Consider the following 15,723-nt stretch of genomic DNA (forward strand, 5'->3'; position numbering starts at 1 on the left):
GAGGTGCTGAAAGAGGAAGCATGGCTCAAAGTCTCTGAGCTGCTGTCGCTGTAGCTGCGAAACTGCAGAAGAATGAAGGCAGCCGGACCACTGAAGGTAACACATGAAATAAGAAATACTGTATTTATGAGCTGCGTGTCGTACTGGTTTGTAAATTTTATTAATAGCATCTTAAATGTGAGAACTTGTGTTTGACCCGACAGGATGGTTGAACAAAGTCAGATAAAATAAACGCAAATCTATTAGTCAGGGTCATTTCAACGCATCCAAAAACCACAGACAGATGAAGCGGTAACACATGTATTTGTACTTCTATGAACTTTTACTTTACTCCTTTTTTCTCCAAAGAAAATTATGCTTGTACCCCTTTACGGTTATCTGACATTTTAAGATTTTACATATTAAACACGTGACCAGCTCATAAAAAAGATGAATCATTTGACTTTTTTTGTCGTTTGAACTTTGCTGCGTTTCAACCAGCTGAGGGATACGTTACCATAAAATCATGTCATATATTTACGATGTTTTTCTGCTTCTACTCAAGTAAAATATCTTTTTTTTTTTTTTTTTTTAATTAGTGCTGAAAATTGAACGATTTCAAATTTAGTGCAATTTGTGCTTTTATCAAACCCAAAAGTTATTTGATAATGCTTTAAAACTCTACGTTGTTCCTGTACCAACTGTACGTATCAGTCAAGTACTTAGTGTCCTGGTGTTTTCTAGTAAGGAAGGAAGGAAATAGAGGGGAAAAAAGGGAACAAGACAAAAAATACTTTGTAACTTATCAAGTACATGTTAAACCAGGAAGTGCAGAAAAAACTCCGAAAGTTTAGCGGCTACGGCCTTGTTACCTAAAAAATATTCATTGATCAAATTTATATGGTGCTTTTCTAGGCACTCAAAGACGCTTTACACTGTTAATTATTTATTCATTCATTCTGGTGGTGGTAGCTACGATTGTTGCCACAGCTGCCCTGCGCCTACGGCCCCTCCGACCACTACCTCAAACAATCCATTCATACAATCACACCAGGCAAGGTGGGTCAAGCGTCTTGTGCCCAAGGACACGGCGACCATGACGGAGGTTACAGGGCAGAACTGAACCACCGACCTGCCGATTGTTGACCAACTCGCTCTACCACCTGAACCACAGCCGCCCTAAAAATGACAATACACATAGAAAAAATAGCTCAAGTACAGTAATTACTTGTACATGCTTGTACTTAAATTCCACTTTGTGAAGTTTTAATACTTGGGCAATGAACAAAAAGTGTGGGAGAGATGTATTTTAAGAACATTCAGGATTTAAAGTGTCTATCTGTTTGTTCAATACTCCAAAAAACAGATGTGAAAAAAAAAGCTAGTGAGCAATAAAGAATAACTGTTAGAAAATGATTTAAAATATACAGTATAAAAAGTTCAAATGTATGTAAAATAAGTGTTAAAACACGACAGCGGATATGGAATCTTTGTATCCGTGCAGTTTTTAATGTGTAAAATATGTACTTATCGTGAAAAGGGAAACATTTTATTGAATAGGTATTAACTGTTAACCTTTAGATTTTCTATGTTTTGTCTAATTACAGATAGTAATTAGTAAAATCACAGAATAAAGTGTCAATCTATATGTTAACAGTAAAAAAAACAAAAAACGAAACAAACAAAAAAAACATTCACATCAAAAACCTGTTTTTGAACAAGTGGTGTTTTATTCTTTTATACTGTCTGACTTCAAAATAACACTGTTTTTTTACTGTATTTAAATCAGCAAAACACACACACACACACACACACACACACACACACACACACACACACACACATATATATATATATATATATTAAAATAGATATTTGTCATTATTTCAATATAAAATATGAAGTATTTAAAAATGGCAAATAATTCTTTAACTGTTATTCCCTGTTTTGTGAAATAACAGATAATAACTAGTAAAATCTGAGAAAAAGTATACAAACAAACAAACAAACAAACAAACAAACAAACAAACAAATAAAAGCAGGCCCAATCCCGCAAAGAAAAATGTCCACCTCAAAAATATGTAGTTTTACAGTAAAAACAGTTAAACAGTAATTGTTTTTTTTTAACATTCTGTAACTACAAAGTCACACTGTTTTACTGGATATAAATCAAATAGAAATATTCTTTTGTAGGTTTTTGCCTGTATCTTAATATCTTTTACAGTTTTTGAATGGTACAGTATTCCACTTTTTTTTGTTACATATTTTTTCGTGTACACTTGCTGCCAGATTTTCAATTGTATTTTTTCATAGCATGTATGTCACAGCTTCAATTTGTTTTGATGAAATAAGTTCCACCTGGAGTCCAGCATTGGAGTCCTGCTACTTTAAAGGACATTTTAATTAAACTTTATGATCATTTCTCAGTCAGGAGGCCACAAAGAGAAATGTAGTTCTTATCAGCGTACTGCCAAAAAATTCAACTGTAATCTTTTCCAAACATTACTGATTACTGTTGTTGCCAAAGTTGATGTTATTGTCTGTCGTTCCGTTGGTCACAGCTTCAGACAGAGTTTCGTTGTTGTTTCGTCCAAACACTAAAACTAACAGACACAACAGTTCTGCCATGAAGTGAACGTTTTCTGCAGCAGCGTTCAGTGACAGCATGAAGGAAAATGTACTGCAGTCTGACTGCGATGGAAAACCAACCACCTACTGCACTTTCCACTGAGACCAAAACACTGCAACACTGTGTCGGGGGGAAAGAATGACCTCAGAGGTCGAATAAACAACTCATGTGCATGATTTAACAACACAGCCTGGTTGGTATTGTTTAAGAGTGTTAAGAAGCTGCATGTTGATTCTAAATTGTCCGTAGGTGTGAATGTGAGTGTGCTTGGTTGTCTGTCTCTAAGTGTAGCCCTGTGATAGACTGGTGACCTGTCCAGGGTGTCCCCTGCCTTCACCCTAAGTCAGCTGGGATAGACTCCAGCCCCCTGCGACCCTAGTGAGGATTAAGTGGTGTATATATGATGATGGATGGAAAAAGCTGCATGTCTTTATACAAACTTTATCACTGGCTTATTTACATTGCATAGTTGCAGTAAATGTTTGAATTTCAGCCATTTATTATTGAGTAAGGATGCCATTTGTGTACCCAGTTTGTGCATCAAATTTAACTATATCTACTGTGTATGTATAAATATATATATTTTTAACCTTTATTTAACCAGGGTAAGACCCACTGAGATCCAGGATCTCTGTTACAAGGGTGACCTGGCCAAGAAGGGAGCAGCACAGGTCAAGTATATATAGCAAGATAATTAAAAACCAATGCAAAGAAACAGATAAAATGTTCAGATATATAAAATTAGATGAGTTGACTCAAATTTTACAAATCGAAGACATACTTGAAAATAATGCAAATTTTGGCATTTTAAAGTGCAGGAGTCGAAGAGCAAATACATCAAAAATATGAGCACTGACTAGTTTTCTCACATTGCCTCTCTTGTAGAATTTTACTAAGTGCTTCAGGTACAGTTAACTCTGGCAGGTTTAGGTCTTTCTGCAGTTCATTCCATGCAGCAGGGCAGCAAACTCAAGGCTTTTTTCCTCAGCTCAGTGCGGACATGTGGAACGGTCGAAAGAAAACCATCACTTGACCTCAAGGAACAGTTTCTTTTGTGTCTTTGGAGAAAAATACTCAAATAAGGAGGGCAGAAAGTAGAAATCCCAGGTACTTGTAGCTTGAAACATGTTCAATTTAAACACCCTGAGAGGTCACAATATTTGGGAGGTTTACTGTAACCTTGTATTTGTAAACAACATAAGTTATTTAGTATTTTTTTTCTGAGTTTAAGACCAGTTTTTAAGCTCTGCAGACGAGACTGAACAACACTGAAGGCTGACTGTAAATATTCAAAAGCCAGTGTGACAGAAGTAGAGCAGCAATAAAGCATTTTGTTCATAATTTAATGAATCTGTTTGTTTAAATCCCCATTAATGACTGTAATCATTTTTCAGAGGTTCATTTTTACAAGGCTTTGATGAAAAACAATAACAGCATTTTAATAAGGCGTAACATTACCGTGAACTGAGACAACAAAACAACAGCAAAACAAAGCAAAATAGGTACCTCAACATAATACAACTGCTTTTTTTTAAAATAAACTTATATTCCCTAACACCAGATACAGCAGCTCTGTGCTTGTAAGTCCGATATTTAGCTTCTACAGTTCTTCAGCAGATGAATGAAAACGTGATTTTCTCCTTTTTGCAGTTGAAAATCTCCTCAATAATTTACTTTTCTTTGTAATAAATGAGCTCTACATGCAGCAATCTGAAGTAATTTATAAAGTAATAAACGTATCGACACATTGCTGTAAATAATAAATGTCGTTTTAAATATTTAAATCCAGAGTGTGGTGCTGCACGGCTACTATTTCCTGCTTTCAAAAACCTTCTGCACTGTACAGTGAGGGAAAGAAGTATTCATGATTCTGGCCACAAACGAGAAAACAGTCAGTCTGTCATTTTAATAGGGGGTTTATTTTAACTGTAAGAGGCAGAATATCAACAAAAAACATCCAGAAAAACACATTATCTAACAGTTTTCAGTCGATTTCAAGTTGATCAAGGGAAATAAGCATTTGATCCCCCAACAAAACACGAGTTGGTACTTGTTGGTGACCACAGATGTCGGTCGTTTCTTGTAGTTGGTCATCAAGTTTGGACACATCTCAGGAGGTATTTCAGACCACTCCTCTTTACAGATTCTCTCCAGATCCCTAATGTTCTGAGGTTGTTGCTTGGAAACGTGAAGCTTCAGCTCCCTCCATTGATTTTCTATAGGATTAAGGTCTGGAGACTGGCTAGGCCACTCCATGACCTCAACATGTTTCCTCTTGAGTCACTCCTGTGTAATCTTGATCGCATGCTTTCGGTCAATATCTTGCTGGAAGACCAAACCCATAACCTATTTTAAATGCACTGGCTGAAGAAAGGAAGTTTTCGCTCAAGATTCCTCAGTACCTGGCTTCATTCACTGTTCCCTTGACGCAGTGCAGTCGTCCCATGTCCTTGGAAGAGAAACAGCCCCAAAGCATAATGGTTCCATCTCCAGCCCCTGACTGTGGTGTTCTTAGGGGTTTTAATCAGTATTTTTCTCTCTCCAAACACCAAATTAATGCAAAAGAGCTCGATTTTGGCCTCATCTGACCATATCAAATGCTCGTAAACTTCAGAGGATCCTGTTACATGTGCCGTCTTGAGCATGGGGACCTTGCGGGCGCTACAGGATTTCAAACTATTATGATGCAGTGTGTTACCAATGGCCGACTTGGTGGCTGTAGTCCCAGCAGCTTGGACCTTTTCTCAGCATAATACATTTTTAAGATTTAAATCTAATTGTATTTATCCTGTTTAAACTACCACATGGCTGCTGCTACTAGTGTCCTGTTGTTGCTACCGTTCTGTATCCAACTGCTCTACGTGCCTTAAATTGCCTCCAATGGACAAAGTTGTTTTTTTAAAATTGAACTTAATTGAATTGAGATCACTACAAGGTTCCGCTCGTGTAGTTCTGGGATCGTCCTCGACCTTTCTGATGATCAGAGATACGGCACGAGGGGAGATCTTGCATGAAGCTCCAGATCGAGGGTGAATGGTCAGAATTCTTTCACATATGTAGTCAGTTCAGATTATTAGTTTTTGAAGCAGAATGAGCTCATTTGTGTGCCTTCTGGCCACATCACTGATCTGTGGGAAGCAGAATCCTTATTGGTAGGAAGGTGATCAAACACTTACTTCCTTTGATCAACTGGAAACTAAGGTATAACTGCTAGATAATGTGTTTTTCTGGATTTTTTTTGGTTGATATTCTGTCTCTTACAGTTAAAATAAACCTACTGTTAAGATTATAGAGGGCTCGTTTTTTTGTGTGTGGCCAAAATCATTAAACATGGAGGAGGTCAACTGTTTATGGTAACATTTAGATGAATTTAACCCTGACATGTCTCTTCTTGTAAACAGTTTTCTCACAGTCTGATTTAATCTGCAGCTTTGTCGAGCCGAGTTGAGCAGTTTTCTGTACCATCTCAACGTGGTTATTCACGCTGTTAATTCGGGTTAAATGAAACGTATTCTGAAAGGTGCTGACCAGGCAGCTGCAGGAAAAAGAAACTGAAGCGATGTGGTCGGTGAGAAAAAGTTTTCTGGGTCAGTATCGATAACGAATCTCAGCTTGTTGGTCTTTGATCTTAACATACCAGAGAGACGGTTCGTCCAACGCTGCAGATACAGATGAATGCAAACAACTATGTGTAAATGAACTGTCCTGCGTTCACATGGTTTTACTGTATTCTTGGTTTGGGCTGAGCGATGGCTGCATATGTAGGTGTGAGTCACGCACACAAGTCGCATTTCAGTTTTGTTTTGTCCGACCACATCCTCTAGTTCGCTGTCTGTTAACAAGAAACAGCAGCTGCTTCAGGTGTGACGAGTTACTGCTGACCAGCAAAGCTCTCATTAATATAATTAACACTGAGCAGGTTGTTTGTGTGACTCTACAGGTCATTTTCTTTCTTTTTCAGGTATGACAGTGAGCTCCAGTGTGCTGGTTGTAGTCCTGACGGTTATGTCAGTGGCGTCACTCAGTCTGATGTCGCTGCTGTGTCTGCGATGCAGAAGAAAATCCAGTAAGTACATTTCTCAGACCAGTGTGGCCGCGTCTGATCTTATCTCAGCGAGACTAGTAGCAGCAGTTCAGTAAGAACAACTCAGTGTGAGTCACATGTTGCCTACAAGCACATAAAGGCGCCAGGCAGCATCTCACACTGAGCTTTTCAACCAGCTTTCCGCTCTTGGGTCAAAAAAAAAAAAAAGGTTCTCTGTACCATCATCACACCGTTAATAAGATAAGACATAAGATAAGATATGCATTTATTTATCTCACAGTGGAGAAATTCACGATAGAATAGAAGGAGAAGAGCCTCAAGGAACTGTTTGAGGTTCCTCATCATTTGCACTGCAGAGGAACCTTTAAAATACCCTTCAGGATGGTTTTTAAAGGAACTATTTTGTAGCGTCTGGGGCTCCACTTCGAACTTCCTTCTTCTTTTTTAACATTATTGTGATTTTTCCTCCCAAACATATGAAAAAATAAGCAATACTATGCAGTAACTAAATAAAATGGAGTCACGTTTGTTTTTATTCTCACATTTGAGCAAATAGGGACCTTGACACTATTATTGAAAGTGAGACACATGAATATCTGAAGTGGTTCAAAAACGTTCTGTAATTTAATTCCAAATAAAAATCCTCAGAATGATTTTTAATGTATAATTGAGTTCAGTGTCTCTGCCACAGCATCAACACTGAATTGTGACTTTGTCTCTCAGACACCAGCAGAATACGTACAGATTGTGTATATGATGTTAAGAATTTTAAATGTTGTTTTATACTGAACTAAAACAAGCTATCGTTATACTTTCAGCCGAACTGATTGCATTATTACATGTTAAAATCCTGGAATGTTTACAGTTACAGAAAGTTTTAAAAACAAAACTAATAACATAAAGTGTAAAGTGTCTGTTAGGCCTCCACCTGACTCTACTAAGCAGCTTCATTTTTGATAAGGTTCCTCCAAGAACTCACCAAGCGAACAAGGTTCCTCTAGTTTGAGGAAAGTGTGCAGCGCTGCAGAGGGTAAAGATGCAAAAGGTCAAGCAGCACAAAGAGCCACAAAAGAGCCAAATGTGAGTCTTGCTGGCTGTGATTTGGGCCTGAGGTCAAACGGGGAGCAGGTTTGTCGGAGCAGCATTATGGTCTGTCGCTTCAAAGCTTTCTACTGAAATAAAGTGTGTACAGGACAGAACAGAAACCAGGTGTCTGAAAGTCTGAATCATGCTTTACTTACTCCATTACAATTCCTCAGTTAACTCGGGGGATGTTGCTTGTGTCCTGGAGGAACCTTATTAAAATAGATTCCTGGAGGGTTTTTGTTGTTGTTGTAGAGTTATGTGTAGACACCTGTGTTTATACCAAGTTTCATTGAATTTATTCTTTAAAAAGTTTTATTGCAATTGTCTGAATTCCAATATTTCAATATATATATGGATATATATGTTTTGTGTTATGATAAAGGAATAACAAGGCAAAAAGTATTACAATACTTATAGTCAAATATTAAACATCCTGAGGAAACATTTTAGGTTTGATTTTTTTTGGCATTAAATTATGAGACTCTTATGAACAATACTGAAGATGATACTTAAAATAAATGCAATTAAATGCGAGTTTTATAGACTGGTTTTGCATATTTAAGCAAATTGCTTATTCCTTTTTTTGACTTTCAACACTAATGGTCAAGGTCCCTATCTTGCCAAAATGTGTGTGTATATATATATGTTTCTGGGTAAAAAAAGCTCCCATAATAACAAAAACATGTTCATAATGGAACCTAAAACCCCACCAAATAAGGTTAAGAGTATACAATCAAATATTGTAGGTTTTACACTTTATTTTGTAGTTAAAATATTTCCAGAATATTCTGAAATTATGGAGTAATGAAGAACACTTTCATAAAATCTCTCCTTGGAGCAGCTTGTACTGCTGCACTGAGCTGTGAAAAGTGAATTATGTAAATGAATGATGAAAAATACGAGTGTGAAGTTTAACCTTCACACATTCACACATCCTGGCAGCAGGACTGTTGAAATGTATCGTCGTATTCACGCCCATACAGATATATTACAGTAATAAAAATAAAAGGAAGTCAACGCGAAGTGACATTTCTGCAAATTTCAAACTCGGCAACCTTGAATTAACACTTTTGGGCCTCTGAAAGTTAGCCAAGAAATTAATAAAAGTTAACAAAAACTTCTTTTGTATATGTTTTGTGAGTGATAAGTAACACCTGAACCCACCTGTATCTGCATTAAAACTCCAAACGACACATCTTTGCTTCAGTTTGTTCCATTACTCACCATTACCTCGTCAGACTATTGCAACGCTTCGTTACAGAGCGTCAAACGACAGGCAGAGAGAAAACTGGTCAAAGTTTTTAACAACAAAGCGGCCCGAAGCCAACCTGAAACCTCATATCTGCGAGATGGACGACTAAAAATATGCAGCTAAAACGCATCTTTTATAGACTAAAAGTTAACTTCAATCAGCAGCCAGCTCTGCTTTCATTGCACTTTGTCACGCACTGCTTTTATCAATCCACCGCCTTTTTCACCTTTATTCTTAGCAGGTGAACTGAAGCCCAGTTATTGCTGCTGATCTGTTTCTGTGTCAACAGTTGTGTTTAAAAAAAATTAAATATGTATATATTATCTGATTGCAAGTTTTAGCTCTTGGTATTCTATTTTTTTCAGAGATCAAAGAGGTGGAGTCTCAGATATACGACCCACAGACATTGTGAGTGTTGATATTTGTTTCATACTCTGATGTCTTGTTGCAGCTTGTTAACTGTCGTCTCTGTTGACTGTCTCTGGTTAGACGAATGTAGTTGGAGGAGAACAGAAGGCAAACTGAAAAATAATTACCCAAACTGTCTGTTGTAAACATCCAGGTGTATAAAAAGAAACATTGCATTAAAAAAAAAACTATATCGGTATTTATATGTATTTATTAGTGTGTATGTTGAATTTCCTCTTTTAACATCAGAAAACTGTAGATAAAAGCCTTTGTGGTGTCGATTATGCACCTTAAATTTTTGCCATTATTCCTCCTCTAAAGGCTTGAAGGATGTTGTCAGTCTCACACTATAAGTTTAGCTAAAATTTCTAGTTACTACAGCATTATTTAGCTCCTTCATGAAAGTTTTGACGTTAAAATTCTGTGTTAACAGCCAACGTGGGGGAAGTAAATTTGCAGTGGTGCGATCGACAACAGGTGCAGTAAACCAACAACAGCTCACGTACTGCCTGTATATGTGAAAGAGACTTTTCCACTTGTATGTATGTGGCTTTTATTTGGCACGTTGGCTAACGTTTGTTTGCTTTTTGCTGTTCTGTTTTGCAGTCACCAGAGCCAATCAGATTATGTCGACCCCAGTGTACGTAAAGTCAAATGATCTCATTTTATCACAGCAACATACTGATATTAGTCAGAGGCTGTTTATGAGTTTAATGCAGTTCTGTAGTTTTGGTGGAGACAGTTCCAGGTTCAGTTTTATGGCATTATTGTTAAAACGTATTTTAATTTTTTTAAAAAGGCTTTGTTTAACTGTTTACTCCTGATTCCAGCTTTTGAGCTAAGCTATATTAAACATTTGACTTAGTTTATCTGTGTAGTAAACATGAACTACATAATCTGGCTGTGTACGATACAAACACAGGCATTAACATGAACTTTGGAGAATCCACATTATTTTTGCTTTGCACACATCATTATGTGGTATTTGTGTTACATAATAATGTAGTTTTTCTGCTCAGAATTAACTTGTACAAGACTGGCTGGAATTGAAAGTTCACTTTAGTGAAATTGTTAAGTCCTAACTGTGACAAACTATTACTCTCAGGTCGATTACACATTCTGACGCCATGTATGAAAAGCAGAACTTTGGCTGATTGTAGCATCAATTTGTGCTGCAAGTGGAGCATTGGCAAGTGTCAAGAGATAAAATCATGCTAGACCAGCTTGCTGGTGGTTTTTACATCAAATTCTCAGAAAGAAAGGAAACAATAACAGGTTGTCCAAACATTTAAAATGCAGTTCTGTTTTTCAGTACAAAGTCTGCTTCTCTAGTGCACATTATCCAAAATCAACTCAGAGGTTTAACAGACAATTCAAATGTTGTTTCAGTGAAACTCCAGAGGAAATGGAATCTCCAGCAGGTGAGCTCCTTGTGTTGTTGAAAAGTTTCATTTAAAAAAAAAGATGAACATTTGTGCATAAATTGGTGACTGATTTGATCGAACCATCACACACCGTTTAAGTTTCATCACTATGAAAATGTCTCAGTATTGTAAGTAAGTTTACATACATTGAATAACATTTATTTTAAAGTATTTGTATTTTTTTTTGTCATTCATATATAACTGCATTATTTTTGTGGGCTTTATGTGAGTTTTATTGTGTTTCTGCAGTTCAAACACTGAGCTCAAGTCTGGAACACGACTACGTGTAAGTGCTGACGCTCTTGTCATTTGCTTTCTTTTTTCAAATACCAAAGTAGAGAAAAAGCAACATACATCTCATAAAAATGTACTTTTTCTGCTTGTTGTCCTCAATTCTGCTTTGAAAAATGGGAAACTCTACTCAATTAATGTAGTTTGTCACAGTAATCAGCCTCAGTACCTTTAATGGAATACAACGGCACTGAATAGAAAATGTATTTCTTTTCATGAGGGAGAAAATCAGCATTTGTGTCCTACAGTGACCCAGAGTATTCAGATCCCCCCCCCCCCATCAATCTACATTCAATGGCCAATAAAGATAAACTGATCAATAAAATAAACACTGAAATGTCTCATTTACACAAGTATTCAGACCCAAAGCTTTATCAATTCTTGAGATATGTTTAGGACTGAAGTCTTCCCCTGAGACGCTGATCTGACAAAATTTAGAAAGCCCCATCCGAGTATACAAGATCCCACAATTCACACACAACCTGAGGTCAAAAACGAAGTCATGAAGACCAAGAAACTCTTTGCAGACTTCTGTGATGAAACTGTAAGGCAAAGATCAGGGCAAGGGCATGAAACTATTTCTGAAGCTCTAAACGTCCCCAGGAGCACCGTGGCCTCGATAACTGTGAAATAGAAGAAATTTGGAACCACTAAGGCTCTTCTGAGAATCGGCCGTCTGGAAAAACAAAGTAACTGAGCAAGAAAGTCCCTCATCAGGGAGATCGCCAAGACCACAGCAGTCACTTTAACAGAGCTTCAGAAGTAAAGATGAAGATGCTGCCAGACGGAGGATCATCTCAGGAGCTCTCCATGAATCCGACATTTATGGTAGAGCAGCCGGACAGCAGCTACTCTGAGTAAAAGACACATCACAGCCTGTTTGGAGTTTATCAAACAGCATTTGAAGGACTTCCACAGCACAAGGAATAAGAGTCGGGCCTGATGAGACAAAACATGACCTCTTGCACTTTCTAAACTGAATATCAGGCACTGCACAAAACATTACTACAGTGAGGCATGGTGGTGGCAGCATCATGCTATGGCTACCTCTCAGCATTTAAAGAACTCTAAAGGGACGAGGTAAAAGATACTGGTCTGATGGGACAAGATGGGACTTCCACAGCACAAGGAATCTGATGAGACAAAACATGATTTCTTGCACTATGAAATGAACACAATGCACTGCTAATCATCTGCTAATAGCATGGTGGTGGCATCATCATGCTATGGGGCTACGTCTCAGCAGCAGCAACAGGGAGACAATTCAGATCTGAAAGTAGGACGAATGCAAATATACAAGAGGTCCAGAATGCAGAGACATGAGGCCGCATTTCAGCACAACAGCAAACCCAAGTATTCAGTCGAGACAACACCGGAGCGACTGTCCTCGAGTGCCCTAACCAAAGCCCAGACGTAAAACCACATAAAACATCGGTTGAGAGACCACGATAATGAGTTCACAGATGCTTCCTGTCAAATCTGACAAAAGCTTGAGAAGATCTACGCAAAACATGACCCAAACTGCCTAAAACCATGTTTGCACAGCCTGTAGAGACTTAAGCAAGAGGACCGGAAGCTGTAACATTTGCCAACGGGGTGTCTACTAAGTACTGAAGTAATGGCCTGAATACTTCTGCAAATGGGGGACTTCAAATTCTGGTTTATAGTGTATTGGAAAATGTTGTTATTATGGTTCACTGAGTGTGGATTGATTGAAAACTGAAACATATCGACAACTAAATAAGTAATCAAAAAACTAAACTGCACCATAACTAATGTTAGATATAGCAGGGGGAAAAATGGCAAGAAATAAGCTGGGAAAGATGAACCCTAAAGATGATAAAGAGACAATCCTCAAGGAAATATAAACCAAAAAACACACTTAACATCCACCCATAGTCACAGTAAGACTCAACAACACACGAGACAAAATCAAACAACAACACATAGCACGGCACTAAAAGCCCATTTACTACATAGGACAGTTTTACATAATATTAATGTATATAAGTAAAAAGAATAAAAAATCAAATTATTTAATCCACTGATTTATGACAAACAGTGGGCCTCTCTATATCTATGTTACATTTGAAACAATGACACAATCAGATATGAAGCAATGCAATGTCTTGTACAAACTGACACAAGCACTGTGTTCAAAAATTACTTAACAAAAAGATTTCCACTAAGTTTCAGTTCTGACATTCAGACAAACGATCATTTGTCCAACCCATAAACGTGACCATGATAAAACATGAGTCTGTTATTGATTTGTTCCGTTTGCACATAAATACAGAGTAAAAAAAAAAGTCCTATTTGTTTGTTTTACAGAGCACCAATCGCTATATCAGTGTACGCAAATGAGCCAACTGAAGTAACGATGGATGGTGAGTATTTTTTCATCTCCAACTTCTCCATCAAAAGCTTCGAACGTTTACGACACTCATGTCACGTTTTTTTCCAGAAAACGATCACTCGCCATCAGACTACGAGAATGTTTTCCCGTCGATACAGATGACAGACGGTACGTCCAGTCTTGTAATGTCTGAATCAGTTTGAGATACGAGGAGTTCAGTTTGCAGGAATGTGAAGGAAGAGCTCGACTCATGTAAACTTCTGTTTCATCAAACAGATGAGGACGACTATGAAAACACTCAGTTCCTGGACCAAGTTATGGGGCAGCAGGAGGACAGTAAGTCACATATAACGCATGAATTTGTTATGTTCAGGGACACTTTGTGGGACAGTGGCCTCCTCAGCACAGATTTGTTTAAGGCCTCCACCCGTCCAACACAGAAACTGAAGGAGACAAAACTACTGCACACATAGCTGATGAGTCTGAAGTCTTTCTGTGTCTCTTTGCTGATGTTTTTCCTGTTTGCATTGATTTTGTATGTGTTTTTAATTTGTCATGCGTCTCGTTTTTATTGGTTTGGGTCTCTTTATGGTCGTTTCTGAGTCTCTTTATGATTGTTTTGCATCTGGTAGTGTCTTGGAGGTGGTTTTAGGTGTGCATTGAATTATCTATTTGTGTTAATATTGCATTTCTTTCTGGTCAGTCTCTGAGTGTTTGTGGTTGTTTTACATCTGCCGTTTTTGTGCCGTCTTTTTATTTAGTCAGTCTGCATCTCTTTGAGTCAGTCATAATGTCTTTTTGGTCATTTTGTTCTTCTTCTTCTTATTATTATCATTGCATTAATGTAACCATTGTAATTGTTTTTTATTGGTTTGGGAGTCTTAGTCACATTCTGAGCCACTTTGTAGGTGTAGGTCTTTACAGATTGTTTTTATTTTGTCTGTTTGCAAGACTTAGCATATATTTGTGCCTATTTTGCATCTTTGAGGTTGCTTTTTGTCTCTTTGCTTTTGTGCATCTGTTTATTTTATGTTGTTTAAAGGTAATTTTGCCAAATTTTCAGTGTTTTTTTGTCACTTTGTAGTTGTTCTTATTCACGTTGTGCTTGTTTTGTGTCGTCTTGTGCAGCCATTTTGCACATTTATAGAGATGATTTAATCTATTTGCAATGAATAAGCATCTGTTTCTGTTCAGTTTTTGTCAGTTTTAATATTTTTTCCAGTCATTTCTGCATCTTTGTGGTCTTTTTGCATCTCTCTCTCTGCTTAGTTCTCCTTGTGGTTGTTTTGCTGCTATTTCATACCTAGTAGTGATCATTTCGTGTCTTAGAAGTGCTTTTATATGTGTTTACACCAAATTATCTGTTAATTTAGTGTCATTTGCTATATTTTGAAGGAGTTTGCATCTGTCTGCTCTCTTTGTGTGTATTTGCGTTCATTTTGGGTCAGTTTAGGTCTTTTAGTTTAGGTTTGTGTCTTTCAGTGTGTGTGTCGTAGCAGCGTTCATCTGTGTTTGCATTGAAGTTACCCTGCAACCATCTGAACACATCTCGAGACAAACTCAATGACAGAGATTACAAATTACAAATAGGCAGTGTATCTCAACACACCAGGCAGTGGCAGTTTGCAGCTTCTTACCCAAAGTTGTTACACAAAGGTTTACACAACACCTCTGAATGTTCTTTTTGCAACATTAACCGTTCATCTTGTTTTGTTTTTTTAATACAGGTGAGCCAGATTATGTGAATGAAGCCGATTACACCTGAACACATCATCAGTGGAAAGCTTTAACCAGCCTGCACAGCTCCGGTCTTTCTGTAAAACTAAAGTAAAAGCTGTTTTTATCTAAATGTGCCATGTGTGATAAGCAGATTATGTGGACAGCTGCTTGCATAAACATTGGTGAACCTCCACCGTGTTGTCAGCTGTGAAAAGTGAGGCTGCCATCTAGTGGTGAAATGACTCCACTTTAATAAGCAGTGGACAAGAGATTCTTGAATGTTTGCATTGACAAAAGTACATATTTTTCTGTGTAAATACTTTAAATGCTGAAGAATTTTTTGTGACCTTTTGAGTATTAAAGAGGACGTTAATTAAATGACTATGTCCATATTATTAATAAGCAACGGTGTGCTGGTTTATTTCTGAAATCAACATTGAACACACGCTGCATATTTTGTTTCTCTGCAATTACAGGCTCAAATTTGAATTTACAATTTGTTTATCTTTAGAAAAGCTTCCCCAAATTTCCTTT

At 37.4% G+C, this 15,723-nt stretch overlaps 1 protein-coding gene across 1 annotated transcript; it reads left to right on the top strand.

The window, feature by feature from the left end:
• LOC103371653 (linker for activation of T-cells family member 2) lies at positions 1 to 15,591 on the top strand. The gene is made up of 11 exons (XM_008301046.1): positions 1 to 96; positions 6,570 to 6,674; positions 9,357 to 9,399; positions 9,833 to 9,876; positions 10,006 to 10,039; positions 10,789 to 10,820; positions 11,073 to 11,109; positions 13,446 to 13,501; positions 13,579 to 13,638; positions 13,747 to 13,806; positions 15,198 to 15,591. The coding sequence occupies exons 2-11, from the start codon at positions 6,572 to 6,574 to the stop codon at positions 15,233 to 15,235; spliced, it is 507 nt and encodes a 168-aa protein (XP_008299268.1). The 5' UTR covers positions 1 to 96; positions 6,570 to 6,571; the 3' UTR covers positions 15,236 to 15,591.
• Positions 15,592 to 15,723: the final 132 nt, after the last annotated feature.

This window comes from Stegastes partitus, unplaced genomic scaffold, assembly GCF_000690725.1.
Source record: "Stegastes partitus isolate 25-593 unplaced genomic scaffold, Stegastes_partitus-1.0.2 Scaffold1624, whole genome shotgun sequence".
Taxonomy (NCBI): Eukaryota; Metazoa; Chordata; class Actinopteri; family Pomacentridae; genus Stegastes; species Stegastes partitus.